Source organism: Hemitrygon akajei, chromosome 5, assembly GCF_048418815.1.
Source record: "Hemitrygon akajei chromosome 5, sHemAka1.3, whole genome shotgun sequence".
Taxonomy (NCBI): Eukaryota; Metazoa; Chordata; class Chondrichthyes; order Myliobatiformes; family Dasyatidae; genus Hemitrygon; species Hemitrygon akajei.
Window position 1 is genome coordinate 86,821,828 of NC_133128.1, and position 20,627 is coordinate 86,842,454.

The 20,627-nt window shown below is 43.3% G+C and overlaps 1 protein-coding gene across 1 annotated transcript in view; it reads right to left on the bottom strand.

The window, feature by feature from the left end:
- Positions 1–9,833: 9,833 nt before the first annotated feature.
- The window catches only part of gpalpp1 (GPALPP motifs containing 1), a 33,884-nt gene continuing 23,090 nt past the window's right edge, over positions 9,834–20,627 (bottom strand). Inside the window, exons 5-8 of the mRNA XM_073045976.1 lie at positions 18,564–18,698; positions 16,384–16,548; positions 13,594–13,692; positions 9,834–10,247 (exon numbers count right to left, since the gene is read on the bottom strand). Coding sequence (XP_072902077.1) covers positions 10,029–10,247; positions 13,594–13,692; positions 16,384–16,548; positions 18,564–18,698 — 618 coding nt within the window. The 3' untranslated portion in view covers positions 9,834–10,028. The remainder of the gene's footprint in view (positions 10,248–13,593; positions 13,693–16,383; positions 16,549–18,563; positions 18,699–20,627) is intronic.

Genomic DNA, 20,627 nt, shown 5'->3' on the forward strand with positions numbered 1-20,627 from the left:
CCTCCGAGACGTCACTGCGCCGCGAGCGATCCGCCGCCGGGACGTCTTTACGCCGAAGCGCGCTGCCGCATGGACGTCATAGACAGACAGACTTTATTGATCCCGAGGGAAATTGGGTTTCGTTACAGCCGCACCAACCAAGAATAGTGAAGAAATATAAAACCATAAATAATTAAATAATAATAATTAGTAAATTATGCCAATGGAAATAAATCCAGGACCAGCCTATTGGCTCAGGGTGTCTGACACTCCGAGGGAGGAGTTGTAAAGTTTGATGGCCACAGGCAGGAATGACTTTCTATGACTCTCAGTGTTACATCTCAGTGGAATGAGTCTCTGGCTGAATGTACTGCTGTGTCTAACCAGTACATTATGGAGTGGTTGGGAGTCATTGTCCAAGATGGCATGCAACTTGGACAGCACCCTCTTTTCAGACACCACCGTCAGAGAGTCCAGTTCCACCTCCACAACATCACTGGCCTTACGAATGAGTTTGTTGATTCTGTTGGTGCCTGCTGCCCCAGCACACAACAGCAAACATGACAGCACTGGCCACCACAGACTCGTAGAACATCCTCAGCATCGTCTGGCAGATGTTAAAGGACCTCAGTCTCCTTAGGAAATAGAGAGAGACAGCCTCAGTGTTCTTTGACCAGTCCAGTTTATTGTCAATTCGTATCCCCAGGTATTTGTAATCCTCCACCATGTCCACACTGACCCCTTGGATGGAAACGGGTCACCGGTGCCTTAGACCTCCTCAGGTCCACCACCAGCTCCTTAGTCTTTTTCACATTAAGCTGCAGATGATTCTGCTCGCACCATGTGACAAAGTTTCCCACCTTCACCCTGTACTCAGCCTCATCTCCCTTGCTGATGCATCCAACTATGGCAGAGACATCAGAAAACTTCTGAAGATGGCAAGATTCTGTGCAGTAGTCGAAGTCCGAGGTGTAGATGGTGAAGAGAAAGGGAGACAGGATAGTCCCCTGTGGAGCCCCAGTGCTGCTGACCACTCTGTCTGACACACAGTGTTGCAAGCGCACGTACTGTGGTCTGCCAGTCAGGTAATCAATAATCCATGACACCAGGGAAGCATCCACCTGCATCACTGTCAGCTTCTCACCCAGCAGAGCAGGGCGGATGGTGTTGAACGCACTGGAGAAGTCAAAAAACATGACCCTCACAGTGCTCGCCAGCTTGTCCAGGTGGGCGTAGACACAGTTCAGCAGGTAGACGATGGCATCCTCAACTCCTAGTCGGGGCTGGTAGGCGAACTGGAGGGGTTCTAAGTGTGGCCTAACCATAGGCCGGAGCTGCTCCAGGGTCTCCAAGTCTCTCCAGGGTCTTCATGATGTGGGAGGTCAATGCCACCGGTCTGTAGTCATTGGAGCCACTGGGGCTCGGTGTCTTCGGTACAGGGATGAGGCAGGACGTCTTCCACAACACAGGAACCCTCTGGAGACTCAGGCTCAGGTTGAAGACATGGTGAAGTACTCCACATAGCTGGGGGGGCACAGGCTTTGAGCACCCTGGGGCTGACACCATCCGGGCCTGCAGCCTTGCTTGGGTGGAGACGTTTCAGCTGTCTTCTCACCTGTTCAGCTGTGAAGCCCACCGTGGTGGTTTCAGGTGTGGGAGGGGTGTAGTCACGAGAGCAGGGAGGGGGGCTGTGAGGAGGGGTAGGAGGGGACAGTGGAACACATGTTGGTTGGGGGCCGACAACAGATGAATCCTGTTGGGGATGGGCAGGGGCCACAGTGTCAAATCTGTTGAAGAACAGGTTAAGTTCGTTGGCCCTGTCCACACTGCCTTCGGCTCCTCTGTTGCCGGTTTGCTGGAACCCAGTGATGGTCCTCATCCCACTCCAGACCTCTCTCATGTTGTTCTGCTGGAGTTTCCACTCAAGCTTCCTCCTATACCTGTCTTTAGCCTCCCTGATCTTGGCTTTCAGGTCCCTCTGTATTGTCCTCAGCTCCTCCCTATTTCCATCTCTAAATGCCCTCTTTTAGCGTTCAGGATGTCCTTAATGTCCTTTGTTACCCATGGCTTGTTATTTGAATAATAAAGGCCAGTTCTTGCCGCAACATTGCTGTCCACATAGAAGTTGATGTAACCAGTGATGCACTCTGTGAGCCCATCAATGTCCTCTCCATGTGGCTCACAGAGGGCCTGCCAGTCTGTCACCTCAAAACAACCCTGGAGTGCCTCATAAGCCTCCCCCGACCATTTCCTCACTGACCTCGAGGTTGCAGGTTTACTCTTCACCAGAGGCACGTAGCAGGGTTTGAGATGCACCAGGTTGTGATCTGACCTTCCCAGTGGGGGGAGGGCCACGAGCGCGCTGCCGCAGGACGTCACCGTGATACGTAAGCCCACCCCCCCATCCGCCACTCGGATGTCCCTCTGCCCCATTCCCCTCAGAACCCAAATCTCGCATCGAGACACATTTCAAAATTCTGTTTGCTGAACGAACAGTCATTCAAAAGCAAGGAATGGAAGTGTCTGGAATGCTCTGTCCATTCATCATCTAAGACCCCCACATCATGGCCATGTTGTCTTCTCGCTACCACCATCGAGTAGGAGGTATGGAAGCCTTAGGTTCCACACTGCCTGGTTCAGGAACAGTTATTACCCCCGACATGGTCAAAAGGTCCCACTTCACCTGGTTCAGGAACAGTTTTTACCCCTGACATGGTCAACAGGCTCTGTAAGGCAGATTAGTGTGGGGGGGGGGACAAATGGATGAGGGAATCACAGAGGGAGCAATCACTGTGGAAGTCAGAAAGTAGGGGGAGGTAAAGTTGTGTTTCTAGGTAGGACCTGTTACGAATGATGAACAACTCTGATGGGCAGAAGGGTACAGAATCGCCAATGCCCCCCCCCCCCTTTGGAGAATCACAAATCACTACTATTCCGAAGCTGTTATCAAGGGAGATGAGAGAGACACAGGAAAGCTGCCAAGACAGTTGTTATTGATAACAGCTCATACAAATTTATGAGAGAGAGGCACAGCTAAGGTGGAATGTCTCCAGCTAACAAAAGAGAACGGAACCATTGATTACTGCTATTATCTTTTGGAGAAGGTTTGTGTACTAGGTACAGTTCTATTCATTGAAACCCCTCAGGGGGCAACCAGAGTGGTCTGGTTGATGGATTGCATCATCCCAACCTGATTGACACCTGAGACCCCGTGAGTGAGGATAAAAGTAGGGTCTGGGGAAACACCCCTCAGACGCACCAGGAGAGACGCTACGAGACCGGTGGGGGCTTGTGTGTGTGTCCATCCTTGCCTGGGTGACGAGTCCGCCACAGAAGAACGGTCTAGCTAAAGGACGGAGGGGTCATACGTGAATGGCCACAGCAACAACGCATCGACGGATCAAGATCGTAAAGGAAAGTTGGCAAGTCAATAGCTGTTACTGTTCTCTCTCTCTCTCTCCAACAATTGAAACACCACGACCAACAACTACCGCAGCCTGCATGAACTGAACTGAACTTTATATTTCCATCTGACAATTCATTATCCCCTAGACAACGATAGAGCTTATTTCTTATTGATTATTATTATACCCACACTTTTAGGTTTAGTATTGATGACGTATATTATCTGTATATTTGCATTGATGTTGTTTTTGTGTATTTTTACTAATAAATACTGTTGAAAATGGTATCACCAGACTCCAACGGACACTCCTATCTTTGCTGGTAAGACACCCAGTTACGGGGTTCATAACAGACCCCTTTGGAAATGGCAGGAAGTTGCAGATCACGTGTTGAAAGCGGAGGCTCATGCTGTGGTAGTTGAGGACAAGAGGATCTCTATCACTATTAAGGCTGTGGGAAGGTGGGTTCTGAGTCTACTGAACTTGCTGACAAGAGATCTGGGGACAAAGTCGTGTGTATTTAAAGCTGCAAACATGCTCTATAAAGAATCTGTAGATCAATTCACAAGAGCGGCCCTGAGCTTCTATTAATTCTCCATCCCAATTCCCCTTCAAAACCTTTGCATTAACCTCCAACAGTGCTCCAAGACCCGCAACAAAAGCTCAAGAAAGAGCACCTTGCTTCTGGGCAAGTCACAGCCCACAGGAGTTAACAGTGAATTTACCAGTTTTAGGTAGTATCTCAGTTAAACTCTTCTCAAGTTTCCAGCCGGATAGAGGTATCGATTATGACTGATGTTTTAAAGACAAACTCTGCCATCTTCATCAGGGATGATACCTGGGCATGTCAAATCCAGTGGTGTTTATACCAATGCCATCTATCCCTTCTGATTGGTTAGTCCTCATCCAATCACGTTTCCGCTCTCCTACTTCGTTTACAATCGAATCCTAGTTCTTACTTAGAGTGTGACCTTTGTTTTTGTTAAAATTCTTTTCCTCCAATTTTATTTGAATAGCTTTTTTCACCAGGCGACCCAAACACCATTGGTGAGGCACATGAAGGTCACAAACCCAGTGAAGGCACTAGCAGTGTGCCTGAGTGTCGGGGAGCAGGAGTGAGTGTCAATGCTATTACAAAGGAAAATGCTCCGCAAACTCAAAGGTCATAAGATGGATAAATTGAAAGACCTACATCCCAGAGTCCTGAGAGAGATTTCCGAAGAGATAATAGATGTATTGGTCATGATCTTTCAAGAATCACTTGATTCTGGCATAGTCCCAAAGGACTGGAAGATTGAAAATGTCACTCCATTCTTTAAGAAGGGAGGAAGACAAAAGAGAGGAAATTACTGTATAGGCCAGTTAGCCTAACCTCAGTGGTTAGGAAAGTGCTTGAGTTCATTATTAAGGATGGGGTTTCAAGGTACTTGGAGACTAATGATAAAATAAGTCAAAGTCAGCATTGTTTCTGTAAAGGGAAATGTTGCCTCTGACAAATCTGTAAGTGTTCTTTGAGAAAGTAACAAACAGGGTGGACAAAGTAGAGTAGAGCATGTCATTTACTTGGATTTTCAGAAGGCATTTGATTAGGTGCCACATCAGGCCGCTTAACAAGATAAAATCCAATGGTGTTCCAGGAAAGATACTGGCATGAATAGAGGAATGGCTGACAGGCAGGATGCAGCGAGTGGGAATAAAGGCAGCCTGTTCTGCTTGGCTGCCAGTGACCAGTGGTATTCCTTGGATCAGTATTGGGACCGCTACTTTTCAGATTGTTTGTCAATGATTTAGATAATGGAATTGATGGCTTTGTAGATAAGATGGAGGGGTAGGTAGTGCTGAGGAAGCAATGTGATTGCAGCAGGACTTAGACAAATTGGAAGAATGGGCAAAAAAGTGGGAGATGGAATAGTGTTGGGAAATCTCTGACAATGCATTTTGGTAAAAGGAACAATGGTGTGGACTATTACCTAAATAGGGAGAAGGTTCAAACGTCAGAGGTGCAGAATGACTTAGAGGGACTTGTGGAAGACTCCCAGAAGGCTAATTTACAAGCTGAGTCTATAGTAAAGAAGGCAAATGCATTGTCCCATTTATTTCAAGGGAAATAGAATATAAAATCAGGGAGATAATGCTGTGTGGAACGAACTTCCAGTAGAAGTAGTAGAGGCAGGTTTGATTTTGTCATTTAAAACAAAATTGGAGAGGTATACGGACAGGAAAGGAATGGAGGGTTATGGGCTGAGTGCAGGTCGGTGGGACTAGGTGAGAGTAAGCGTTCGGCACGGGCTAGAAGGGCTGTTTCCGTGCTGTAATTGTTATATGGTTAAGGCTTTATAAGACACTAGTCAGGCTGCACTTGGAGTATTGTCAACAGTTTTAGGTCCCATATCTCAGAAAGATGTGATGTCATTGGAGAGAGTCCAGAAGAGGTTCACAAGTATGATTCCAAGAATGGAGGGGTTAACATATTAGGAGTGTTTGGCAGCTTTGGGCCTGTACTCACTGGAATTTAAAAGAATGCGTGGGGGATCTCATTTAAATCTATCGAATGTTGAAAGGTCTAGATAGGGTGGAGATGGAGAGGATGTTTTTTATGATGAGGGTATTCTGAACTGGAGGGCACAGCCTCAAAATTGAAGGGCAATTGAACAGAGGTGAGGAGCAATTCTTCCATCCAGAGAGCGGTGAATCTGTGCAATGCTCTGCCACAGACTGCGGTGGAGGCCAGGTCCACAGGTGTATTGAAAATGGAAGTTGATAGTTTCCTGATCAGTCAGGGCATCAAAGGATAGGGCAAGAAGGGGTTGAATGGGATCAGCCATGATGGAACAGCAGAACAAACTTGATGGGCTGATTGGCCTAATTCTGCTCCTATGTCTTATGGCCTTTGCAGATGAAATGCTCTACTACCACAGATTTCTCTGGGTAACCCCAATGGATACATCCCCTGTGCTTCTTGATGCAAGTTTCCAACACGCGACCCACCTGGCTGACATACGCTGCTCCGTGTTCACAGGGAATCCTGTAAATGCCAGCTGACCCGAGTTCCAGCTCATCTTTGACCCACATAAGCTGTGAATTGAGCTTCCTTACTGGATTAATACCATCTACAATCTTGTATTTCTTCAGGAACCTGGTGATCCTTCCAGAAACTGGAAATATAGAGAAGACAGGCAGTAGCGACGGATTACTCCTTGTTGTTAAATTTCCTGGGTTTTCCATCAGTCCTTTTAAGGGCCTGATTGGTTTCCTTCACCTTATAATCATTCTGTAGGAATGTCGTGCGTAATCGTCTTATTTCCTTGGGGAGATTCTCTGGGTCCAAAATACTTTTTGCATGCTTAACCAAAGTGGAAAGAACTGCTCTACGATGGGAGGCAGAATGGTGGCTTTTATTGTTGTGATATAAGTCCGTGTGAGAGGGTTTCTGATAGACACCATGTCCGAGGCTACATTCTGATTTCTGTCATATTAGAATGTTCAGAATGGGAGGCAACCATTCTTCTCCATTTCCATCGTAAATTGAATGTTTGGATGCAAGATGTTCAGATGATTGTGGAACTGTTGGAGTGCCTGGAGTCCGTGATGACACACTACGAAGGTGTCATCGACATACCTGAAGAAGCATTTGGGGCGCAAGGGCAATGAACACAGAACTCTCTCCTCAAATGAAACCCGCATCAAGGAGCACAGGAGGTGTATCTGTTTGGGCTACCCAGAGGAATCAGTGGTAGCAGAACATTACATTTGCAATGGCCATAGGATTGACTTTGACAGCAGAAAACTACTGCTGCACCAATAGCTTTTGAGACCGCTATAGCCATTGAAATAAAACTAGAGAGAAAGAATTTTAACAAAAACGAAGGTCTCGCTTTAAGTACTAGAATTCAAATGTAAACAATGTGGGAGAGCGGAAACCTGATTAGATGAGGACTAACCAGTCAGGAGGGATAGACTACAGGGGTATATATACACCACTGGACTGGACTAGACATGCCCAGGCATCATCCCTGAAGAAGATGGCAGAGTTTTGTCATTAAAATGTTGGTTATATTTGTTACCTGTACCTGGCTGGAAGCCCAAGAAGAGTTTATTGATCATATATGCTGGGACAATCACTAGATCCTTTTCAATATCTTGGGATACCTTTCTGTCCAAAGGTGTAACTGCTCTTTCCTCAGCTGTTTTAATAATTACTCTTCAGTTGCAAGAAAAAGGTTGTAAACCCTTTACAATTACCTGGTTTTCTGCATTAATTACTCATAAAAGGTGGTCTGATCTTCATCTAAGTCACAGTAATAGACAAACACAATCTGCCTAAACAAATAACACAGAAACAACAGTACTTCTTCTCATCAATACTGAGTACTCCATTTAAACAATCACAGTATAGGTTCCAAAAAGTATATGATCCTCTAGTGTAATGCTCCTACAAAAGCTATTTGGAGTCAGGTGTTTCAGTCAATGAGATGAGTTTGGAGGTGTGGGTTGTAGAGGTGCCCTAACCTATTAAAAAAAGATACAAAGTGAGGTTACTGACACATCTTGCTCTTCTCAAGAAAGATCTGTTTAAGTTCTCAAACATCTGACATTCCCGTTTCATCAATAACCATAAAATAACAAACATCATGGCTCCAAATGGTCATCAGAATACCTGGACAAGAGAATGTAACAACAAACAGCTGGAGTGACCCAGCCGGTTGAACAACATCTGTTTCCGATCAAAACCCAGGCTGAATGTGCAACTTCCCATAAATCCAAACCAGTTCAATGTCTTGACATCATCTCAAGGCATCCTTTATGCTTATTTCCCATATTCTATTACTGTTAAAAGTCCGTCAATCACTCTAGATTCATTTCCTTTGCACATCAGAAGAATTTCCAGGTTCTATAGATGTGCAACCTGACACAGAAACATCAATGCCCAGGAGCAGGAAAGGCTAGAGAGAGTGGTGGATACAATCCAGTCCATCACAGGTGAAGCCCTCCCTACCACTGAGGTATATTGACATGGAGTGCTGCTGCATGGAAGCAGTATTCTTCAAAGGCCCCCACATCCAGGCCATGTGCTCTTCTCACTACCACCATTGGCAGGAGGTACAGAAACCTTAAGTCCCACACTACCTGTTTCAAGAAGTTATTACTTTACTTTATTGTCACCAAACAATTGATACTAGAGCGTACAATCATCACAGCGATATTTGATTCTGCACTTCGTGCTCCCTGGAGTACAAATCGAAGTAAATAAAAATTTAAATTATAAATCATAATTAGAAAATAGAAAAGGGAAAGTAAGGTAGTGCAAGACAGGTCTGGATATTTGGAAGGTACGGCCCAGATCTGGGTCAGGATCCATTCAGCAGTCTTATCACTGTTGGAAAGAAGCTGTTCCCAAATCTGACCATACGAATCTTCATGCTCCTGAACCTTATCCCGGAGGGAAGAGGGACAAAAAGTGTGTTGGCTGGGTGGGTCGTGTCCTTGATTATCCTGGCAGCACTGCTCCGACAGCGTGCGGTGTAAAGTGAGTCCAAGGATGGAAGATTGGTTTGTGTGATTTGCTGGGCTATGTTCTCGATCTTCTGCAGCTTCTTCCAGTCTTGGACAGGACAACTTCCACACCAGGTTGTGATGCACCCTAAAGAATGCTTTCTACGGTGCATCTATAAAAATTAGTGAGGGTTTTAGGGGACAGGCCAAATTTCTTCAGCTTTCTCAGGAAGTAAAGGTGCTGGTGGGCCTTCTTGGCAGTGGATTCTGCTTGGTTAGACCAAGTCAGGTCATTTGTGATATTCACCCCTACACAACCATCAGGCCCCTGAACTGGCGTGGATAACTTCATCCGTGACTACTCTGAACCGATTCTATGACCTACAGAGTCGCTTTTAAGGACCCTTTACAACTCACGTTCTCAATATTATTTCCATATGCACAGTTTGTCTTTGCACATTTGTGCTTGTCAGTCTTTGTAAGTTTACGTATATATTTTCATAAAATTCTGCTGCATTTTTTTTATCCCTGTAAGTTGCCCACAAGAAAATGAATCTCAAGGTAGTATATGGTATGATAATTATGATGATGACGTTGACTCAGGCCTGAGAGTCCAGTGTCGAGCACTTTCATGCCTTACGAGGCACGGAACGAGGGACTGTGTGGCATGCCACTCCTCACACAGACATTTTGCAGTATTTTCTTTATTTTGTGAGCTCAACACTCAACCCGGCACAGATGGAAAGCGTACTCAGGAATGGTCCGACTGGATTTGAACCCAGGAACTTCTGTCCGGAGTCCGGCGCTGATCTCACTGCGCCCCCAGCAAGTATATAGTAACACGTCTGTAATTTGATAATAAATTTACTTTGAACTTACTTCGAATGGATTTGTTAGGCAGGTTAGAGGTACCTGACCATAGCAGATAAAAAAAATGCTATCACTGATTATCAAACATAAATAAAAACCCGTTTACTTTTATTTTAATTAATTAAAATTATTAAACAAAGAACATTTTATTACAAGAGATCTGCCACTCATACATGCCAGTTTGAACCAATATGCCAAACAAAATAGAATATCACAACAGAATTAAACTATGGACCGAAGATAGTCGATCTAAATCTGCAATTTGCCACTAGTATTTTTTTTTTACAGAAACATGTTGCTTTTTCCATGTGAAAACCTGGAGTTCAATTCCTTAGACTTCTTGATTAACGCCTTCTTCTGGGCCTCATCGAACCGGTGAACCTGGAGATCCTGGTCACGGTCAAATGGCCGCCGCTCCTGCGGTCTGCCCTTCTCAGCTTCTGCTTTTCTTTTCAGTTTCTTGCTGTGCATGTCCAGAAGGGACTCCGATCGTGTGGATTTCTTGAAACAACAATAAAAACAAAGTTTGTTGTCATTTCTGCCATGAACAGGATATTTCAGCCATTGTGCCCTAGTCAACTGCAAGTGAGACACACTGGTATGTTCACATGTACTGTGCTGATGGTGCTCCAGCCATCACATTGTGGGCACTTTCTGCCTGCTAACATCTAGGCAAATCAAAGTTGCATGAACTGTGCATTCTGTAATCCAAACCCATCCCAAGTATTCACACTTCAGACTGGCTGAATACTGAATTTGAAATACCACTCAGTATGGAGCTGCATGGACATCCAAGGGCCCTGCACAGTGTAACGAAACCTCCTTATTTCTAAACTCCAACCCCTTTGCAACAAAGGCCAGTGTGCCATTTGCCTTCTTAACTACTTGCACCTTCCTGTGATCCATCACAGCAGTATCTCAATCTCTCAACTTCACTCATTTGCAGTCTTTTTTCCAGTTGGATAATAACCTGCCATTTGATTACTTTTACTAACCTCACATTTTGTCACATTAGACTCCATTTGCCAAGTTTCCACCCACTCAATTTACCTGTATGCAATTGCATCACAGCCTGCCCTTCCACCTTTCTTTGTGTCATTGGCAAACATAGACACTTTACATTCGATCTCCTCCTCCAGCTTACTAACATAAATAGTAAATATCTGAGGGCACTCCACTGTTTGCATACATCTAACCTGAAACTGTGTAATATCCACTCTTCAATCCATGCTTCCACCAATATTACAAACTTCTAATTCATTCACCAACCTTTTAAATGGCACCTTGTCAAATGTCTAAAAAAAAAACCATAAGGACAGAAAAGGTGAAGCAAGCCAATAATACAAAAGCCGATACCAAATTTTTTTTCAGAGGTATAAAGAGTAAAATGCAAGGGTGGATATTGGACTGGTGGAAAATTACACTGGAGAGGTAGTAATGGGGGCAAGGAAATGGCAGATGAACTAAATAAGTATTTTGCATCAGTCTTCACTGTGAAAGACATGAGCAGTATGCCAAAAAATTCAAGAGCACCAGGGGGCAGAAGTGAGTATAGTTGCTATTACCAAGAAGAAGGTGCTTGGGAAGCTGAAAGTAGGTAAGTCAGCCAGACCAGAAGGTCTACACCCCAGGGGTCTGAAAGAAGTGGCTGAGAAGATTGTGGAGGCATCAGTAATGATCTTTCAAGAATGACTAGATTCTGGAATGGTTCCGGAGAACTGTAAGTGTCACTCCACTCTTTAAGAAGGGAGGGAGGCAGAAGAAAGGAAATTATAAGCCAGTTAGCCTGATTCCAGTGGTTGGAAAAGTCTATTCTTAATCTTGAGTTTTCAGGCTACTTGGAGATGCATGATAAAACAGGTCAAAGTCAGCATGGCTTCTTAAAGGGGAAATCTTTTGGAAGTAACAGGCAGGTTAGACAAAAAGAAAATCTGTGGATGTTATGTACTTGGACTTTCAGAAGGCCTTTGACAAGGCGCTGCAAATGAGACTGCTTAACAAGATAAGAGTCACGATATTAGCATGGATAGAAGATTGGTTGATTGGCAGGAAGCAAAGAGTGGGAATAAAGAGGGCCTTTTCTGGTTGAACGACCGTGACAAGTGGTGTTCTGCATGGGTTGGTGTATTGGGACCATTCCTTTTCACATTATATGATAACAATTTGGATGACGGAATTGATGGCTTTGTGGCCAAGTTTGCAGATGATACAAAAATAAGTGGAGGGGCTGGTAGTTGAGGAAGCAAGCAGTCTACACAAGGACTTAGACAGATTAAGAGAATGTGCAAAGAAGTAGCAGATGGAGTATAGTGTAGGGAAGTGTACGGTCATGCACTTCGGTAGAAGGAATAAACGGGAAAAAAAATTCAAAAATCAGAGGTCATGCAGAATTCCCTAAAGGTTAACTTGCAGTTTGAGTCGGAGGTAAGGAAGGCAAATGGAATATTAGCATTCATTTTGAGAGAACTGGAACATAACAGGCTTTATAATGTAATAGTCAGACCACACTTGGAGTATTGTGAGCAGTTTTAGGCCTCTTATCAAAAAGATGTGCTGGCATTTGAGAGGTTCCAGAGGAGGTTTACGAGAATGATTCCAGGAATGGAAAGGTTAACCTATGAGGAGCATTTGATTACCCTGGGCTTGTACTCACTGGAGTTTAGAAGAACGAGGGGGTAACGTCATTGAAGCCTATTGAACATTGAAAGGCCTAGATAGAGTGAAAGTGGAGAGGATGTTTCCTAGAATGGGGTCTAGGACCAGAGTGCAGAGCCTCAGAGTAGACAGGCATCCATTTATAACAGAGATGAGAAGGAATTTCTTTAGCCAGAGGGTGGTGAACTGTGGAATTCATTGCCATGGATGGCTGTGGAGGCCAAGTCATTGGATATATTTAAAGGGTTGGTTGATAGGTTCTTGATTATTCAGAGCATGAAAGGTTAGGGGAGAAGGCAGGAGAATGGGTTGAGAGGGATAGTAAATCTGCCATGATAAAATGGTGGAGCAGACTCGATGGGCTGAGCGGTCTAATTCTGCCCCTCTGCTTTATGGTCTTTTATTTGTCCAAATACACCACATTTACAGGTTCCTCTTTACCTGCTCTACTTGTTACATCCTCAGAAATACTCGTTATTTATCAAACATAATTTGCCTTTCAAAAAACAAAATTAGCTTGATTTGTTTAGACTGAGCTTTCCTAAATGATTTGTTGTTTCTTCTTTGATTACTGCTTCTAGCAGCTCACCAACTAACAGTTTCTCACAACACACACAAAATGCTGGTGGAACACAGCAGGCTAGGCAGCATCTATAGGGAGAAGCGCTGTCGACGTTTTGGGCTAAGACCGTCAGGACAAAGTGTCTTGGCCCGAAACGTCGACAGCGTTTCTCCCTATAGATGCTGCCTGGCTTGCTGTATTCCACCAGCATTTTGTGTGTGTTGTTTGAATTTCCAGCATCTGCAGATTTCCTCGTGTTTGCTCTAACAGTTTCTCACATTTTGTCTTTCTCTCTTTTTGAAAGTGACATAGTGACACCTGGTGTTTTCCATTCTATTGGTACTAACCCAGAGTTCAATGTGGTTTGACAACCTTCGATCTATAAGTCCATAATCTCTGTGGCCAATTCTTTTAAAATACTGGGTGCAGACCGTTGCGTTCTGGTGACTTGTTTACCTTTAGCCGTAAGAGTTTTTCCTAACACCTGTCCTGTAATGCAGAGTGTTGTTAGCACATCTATTATCAGAAGTAGTTTTGTGCAGAAGTAAATAGTTGTGTGAGAGTCATAGTTGAGAAGAGGATGCCACTGGTATTCTTGCTTTGTTTGGGGATTTAAAGGAAGTTGCTCACATTATATAATGCCACCTCCATGTTCAGTCGTTTATCCCTTTCAGAGACACAGGCCTGTTCAGGATCTTTCCCAGAGGGCACTTTTCCTTCTAACATTTCCTGTGAAATGAAAGAAAGCATAGTTAACAAGGCAGAAGTTCCTCAGAAGAAGCAATGCAAACAGACTCCAAGAAGTCACTACCAAGTCAGAATTGTATTCTGGGAAGATACCTTGAAATAGTAACACAAATGTCAGCCAGAATGGGGAATATAGGGAACTTTTCTAACCAATTACCTGTGTGATGTAGGATATTGCTAATGATCTTATGCATGCAATTTACATTTATACCTCTTTTAATGTACTTTGCTGGAAAAATAATCCTGCTTTGATTGGGAAATATTGGTGTGGTTTGTCTTGCTAGGTCTGTTTTCCAAGTATGAAGAGATTCTGCAGAGTAATTAGACTATTGGCTGCAAGTCCTATCCAGTTCAGGGCCACTCGTCCCTCTGTACCGAGAGAACGAGTTGCTGTATGAGCCCAGCAGTGTTTCTGAGATGCTGTATGCCAGTCTGACATGACACGTTGTGGATCCTTTCAGTCAACAAACCAGATGCTCTCCTGGAGAATTACCACATGTCACCACACAAGAAATGGTCTTAAACTTGACTAAATCTATCAGCATCTGTAAATGGAGAAGACAGGGGAGATTCAAGATCCAAATTGGAACAATGTTGTTAAAGTCCCATTATTCACTATGTAGCATAATAATCTTGCTCTCATTGAATGTGGAGAACCACTGTTCTCCAAAAATACTGTTTTATAGTTTAAATGGCCAAGGGATTCACAGAATTATAAAATGATACAGCACTGTAGCATTCACTTCAGACAATTATACCATGCTAATACTTTGGGTAAAACAACCCAATAATTCCCACTCACTTACTCTTTCTCCACAGTACTTTTGAATTCTTATGTTTTAAAAGTTGCTACTGAAAGCTGCTTCATCTGAACGCTTTTTAATTCCTTGACAGTCATGTTTTTCTAGTTACATTGTGTGAACCCCCTAAGGTTACATCCACACTAGACCAGATAATTTTGAAAACGCCGGTTTTACATAAAAACCGTAGGCGTCCACACTATGCGTTTTTAAAAGTATCTCTGTCTACATTGAAGCAGAAATTTTGGCGTATCTCCTCCTACTGCGCATGCGCAGGACACATCTACCGAAAACAAGCGACCTGTTTGGTGTCGAATCTTGGTGTGAAAGTGCGCATTTGTGTAGTTACAGACTAGAAAAACTTAAAACAACGGACAGCTGTTGGCTCTCGCGCAGAGAACTTAAAAGCAAAAAAAAAACAAATACTGGATTGTACGGAGGTAACCGACAAGGAGTTCATGGACAGATTGACCCAGCTGACGACGAACACTGAAAAACTGACTAACTCTGTTGCATTAATAAAGCACCTTGTTAAGTGTATAAAACATGTCTGCATCAGTGTAATCTTGTATTTCCATACAATGTTACATTAGGCTGTTACACATCTGTTGTCAGAGTACTTGCATAAATAGGTAAACCACCTTCATACGAGCAAGGACAGAAAACAGGGCAAAGTGAGTATACTTACCGTAGATTCCGGATTTTAAGCCGCTACTTTTTTCCCACATTTTGAACAGCTTTGAACTCTGCGGCCTTTAATACGGTGCAGCTAATACATGATTTTTTTCATGCCGCCAAAAACATTTTGCCTCGTAACAGTAGACCAATAAAATTGATGAGTAGTTCACAGAGGTCCAATGAAATTGTACGATAAATCAAGCGCACTTTCACAATTAAATTATTGTAAATCAGTCATTTGTACTCACCCTCATCAATATGGAAAACACTCGAAGAAAAGCATTGTGCTGCCTTTATGGCAGTTATTTAGTTTATAATATTTTCGCTTAGTAATTCATTTGTTAGTTAAAGTTAGAACTGTTTTAACTATATTTGTTTTCTGTACTACATCGCGGGATGCTATGACGTCACACCCGGTTTCGCCGCGTCTTGTGGGATACCGGTTTGCGATAAACGGGAAGGAGGGGGGCGAGCGGCGGAGCGAAAACGCTGCTTTTAAGTTAAAGGCGATCAATAACTTTTCCTGGTAGGCTGCAGTATATATATTTTTTACCAGTCGTTTGGAGATATTGGAATGTTGTTCAGTAAAGAAGTATACGCAACGTATATTTAAAAGTAGCCGCGTTACAGGCACGGTTCGAAAAAAAGCATTTGCAATATGTATTTGTTTATGTTACCATATGGATTTAATTAAAAGTTAAAAAATCCTCACGTGTAATATCTTTCTGTGTAAATATCTCATATTACAACGTGGGACACCTGCGGCCGAAAATCCGGTGCGGCCTGTACAAGTAAAAAATTGATTTTATTTCTAAAATTAGAGCCAGCGGCTTTTAATCAGGTGCGCTCTGTAGTCCGGAATCTACGGTATTTATTCAGTAAGTTATGGGTCAAAGTATTTGGTGAGTACATTTCTAACTCTTCTGGCGTCAGTCTCGTTGCCGTCTGTTCTGAAATTGTTAGGTTGTATTCAAGAAAACAATGAAATAGCGTGCTGCCCACTGACAGTGTTTTCAGAAGTCTCCGGTTACCCCGTCCACACTGATCTGCCCGGGCAGCATTTTCAAAAATACCCACCCTGGAAAGCGTTTCTGAAAAGCTCCGGTTTCGGGGGACGAAAACGCCGTTTTAGTATGGATGTAGCCGAAGTGGCTGTCAGCCCACTTGTCAGCAATTAGAAACATTCCAGACATACCTGAGCTTTCCTTTCTCTGTCAGCCGGAGTATCCGTCCAGATGGAGCGGTCAGACGATTCTCCATTTGCACTCTTCTTAAATGTTCTTGCACCCAGGCCTATATGTTGTAACACTGGTGGCAGCTCAGTCATCCAAGACTCCCTGGCCTGCTTAGAAGTCTCATCCTGCAGTTGAATGACAAACAGAGATCATCATCCCAAAAATACGTACAGTATTGTATCTTCCATGAAAAAAATCAGAAAATACTTGTGAGGTGAGAATTAAATTTTCTTGAGTGATATTTGATTCCTCCTTAGTATGTACAGATAGAAGAGTACAGTTTTAAATGAAGTGCTGTATCTGTTCATTCTGGTTGGATGTCGGTCAGTCTGTATGCATTGTGGTGGTTTCCTTCCCTCCTCCTCCTTGACCACTGAGATTCTCCTCGGACCCTTGTCCTTCAACACCCCCCCCCCCCCCCATTGCCACGTCCTCTTTTGTTGTAGAGGGCCTTCAACCCTCCCCATTGGTGCTGCCTCCTCTTGTCAGCAACTAATGTGATGGTGTACCTTCACCACTCCATACTGGAGGAAATTTGCGTTCTATCTACAGTCTCAATCCTTTGCTCAAAATGAGCTGTCAAGAATTCAGGACTCATCAATTGCCAGGACACAACTCTATTCTCCTGCTTACCGAAGCCAAGAGTGAAACTTCCAGCAAACTGTCACTGATGATTAACTGGTCTGACAACTCGTACTCATTCATCAATCCCACTTTATTTACGTGTGTACAAGGAGAGCAGTCAGCTCAACTCCGAACTGTTCCAAATTGCCTCTTTTTATACTGAGGTTGATCCAATAGAAACTTCGAGCACTTCTAAATCTCTTTATTTGCATATTTAAATACCAATCATAATATATATTTCAGCTGTTAATAATCAATAAAATCTACATGTTAAAGACCTATAACATTTGAGAATTAGTGAAATAGCTTGTGTGCCTTGCAATCCTGTATTTGCATCCTTGTCTTGGTATGCCTGGTGACTTTGGGACCCAAGCATAAACAGAAATTTTAACTTGGGAGCCGTGTTCAGCACAATATCTGCTGGTCCATTGTTTCTGTTGGTAAACCATCTTGACTTGCTGCTACTTCCACAGCTTGCTTAAGAAATTGACAAATCAAAAGGACAAATTGGCTGCCCGATAACAGTGGAAACGTATTTTGCTCCAAAACATGCTATCTCTGTTTTTAAATTGTGCCTAGGCCAAAAGGGCACAGAGAAAAGCCGGCAGCACATGGTACCATGGACAAGTACCACGATAAGGGTCTTAAGCATGCAAGAAGGGGCAGGGGTACTCTTGCTTTCGGCTGGAGCCACAAACAGACCTGACCTGGGGGCAGACTAATGCAGAGTAGAGAGTGAGGAAGTGCGAGAGAGAGTGTTATAACGTGGCATGTGTGCATGTCACCGATAGATCGCTTGGTGAGTTGACTGGGCCTCCTGCTGGTGGGCTCAGGCTTTTGAAGATGCATACCTTTCATCTTGGCAGGCCTGATTCGTAGCTCCCACGCTGTAAGATGCACAGTTTATACTGTTACTTGCATGACTCTGTACAAAGTTTAATCACGCTACTCCTCTGAAGCTCTTGCTTTGTGCAACACTCATCACTCCCTGTGACTGCCTGGGTTTCCCCTGGGTGCTCTGGTTTTCTCCTACATCCCGGTGGGTGGGTTAATCGGCTGTTGTAAAATCACCCCCTCTCTCAGTGGGTGGCAGGACAATCGGGGTGTTGACAGGCATGTGCAAGACACAAGGTTTCAGTGAAATTAATGAGTGGGAGAGGACTGATGAGAATGCTTTGAAAAGCCAGCATAGACTCGATGGGATGAATAGCCTTTCATATTGCAGTAAAATATATATGAGGATATGACATTGAATGAACACAAATGATTCCCAGGAAGCAAGCTAAAATTGGATATAATAAATTTTCCACAATCCAGGAAATGTGTAAAGATGTTCCAACTGAAACGAATTGCACTGTGTCAGGATTTAATTAGATATATATCTAGCTTAGCAAGTCTGGTTCAACATCTGCAGAATTCCAAAGATCCTAAGGCAGGGAAGATGCTGGAGACCATGTTTCTATCATAGGTGGCAAACTTCAGTAGCCATATACATAACTGTAGAAAGAGTTATTACCCTGTTCCCAGATACCAGCTTTTCCTTCATTCTGTTCGACCTCCGCTCAATATCTGCAGTTACACTGCTTTCATCCGTCCCCATTGAGGGCATTGGCCCAATCAGGGTCTCCTCATCACTGCCTTCATCGGGAGGCTGTAAAGCACAAAAGAGTTGAGAGGCACAATTGCCAAGACACGAGATCTGAGGGCATGGAACTTTGAAAGCTTGTAGTCTGTTAAACAAAAGTTCTCAACAGTAGCAGTAATGTCAGAAGTATACTTAACCATGCTTTATACAATCAGACACTTCTATATTTTGTAAGTGGAAACAGTTTTTGAATAATTCTAACCATCAGTTAACACACCTATTGCAGAGTGATTGGGATGGTTACCTACAGCTCCATCACAACCAAGTCAGAATTATGCTGGTTCATTTCAGTGCAGTACTAATGGAGTACTGGCCTGCTCAAAGTGCAATCTTACAGTTGAAATACTAAATATAACTCACCATCTGCCTGTCTGAGGTGTACAGGACATGCAAGTTCCTCTCAAAGATTCCCCTAAATCACCTCATTCATTCCAATACTATTGCTTGCAGCAGAAAAATGATAGCTGTTTTCTCTATCTGAAAACAGTCCAAAGAGTCATACAGGAATAAAGAGTATTTTCTTTGAGCTTAATAACAATTACATGGGAAGGGGAGGGGGAAAATTTCATTTTATTAATATTGAAATGACAGAGGTTCAGTGTTTTCCTGCACATTGTTTTCCTATTTTACACTTCAGTTGTTTCAATTATCAATGATTTCGATGAGGAGGTTCAGTGTAATATATTGAAGTTTGTTGAATGATACAAAGCTGGATGATGGTGTGAGCTAAATGCAGATAGGGATGAACACAGATTACATGAATATCTGGAAACATTGAGGACAGTGCAAGATAGAGAACATTAAAAGTACAGATTTTAATTAAAATGGGTTGTTGCTGATGTTCAGAGAGACCTGGGTGTCTTTTTAATTGAATCACCTTAAGTTAACATGTGGAAAGTGAAGAAAATGTTCATTTTAATTACAAGAGAATTTGACTACAAGAGCAAGGATGTCTTGCTCCAATTATTTAAGGTACTGGTTGATACCATATCTGGAATATTTTATTTTATAGGTCCGGTCTCTCTACCTTTACTTGTGATAGAGAGTGGCAGAGGTTTAATCAATTGACTTGTGGAACAAGGAAGTTTGTTACATGAAGCAAACTGGGCCTGTACTTCCTTGGATTGAGAAGAACGAGAGGTGATCTAATTAAAAGGTGCAACATTTTTACTGCCCTGGACAAGGTAAACACAGGGATGATATTTCCCCTGGCTAGGGTATCTAAAGCCAGGGCTCACAGAATCAAAATAAGGGACTGGTCTTTCAGGACAAAAGTGAGAAAAAATAACATCACACACAAGGCAGTGAGTCCTTGGAACTCTCAATTCAAAAAGGCCTGTGAAGGCTTGTTGCTTAGATATTAAGAGAATCAAAAGATATGATGTTAATGACTCAGATTTAACTTACTCATTTACTGCCTGGTACGCTGCTGGTGTCTAGGGCAGCAATAAAGATCCTCCTTCTCTGTCTGTACAGAAGAACTCTTCAATGCTGTTTCTGTCACAACTTCTTTGAGCAGTCTGGGTTGTTAGCCCTGAGCTGAACCCTTGAACCTGGAGGACTGGTGGACCACTCTTAGTCTGGCTTCCACCCTTCAGCTTGTTTGGCAGGGGTGATCCTACTAAAAGCCAAAGCACAAGGCCCTGACTCCAGACAAGAAAGCTCTCTGGGTCATTGAGGCACGCAAGCCTCCAAACCACAACAAGGTTGTGGTCCTCTTGGAGTGCTCAGATTTAAAAATTAAGCATATTCATCTTGAATGACCAGTAGGCACAAGAAGGCTGAAACCCTATTCATGTTTCTATTTCTTTTGCTTTAAATCCATTAATCCTAAAATTGTGGACTACCCCACTGTCTCATCTTCTCAGCATCAACCTGCCCCGAGACCTCACTGTGGAATTCACAGAAATTTATGAAATAGAAAGCCTCAGGGCC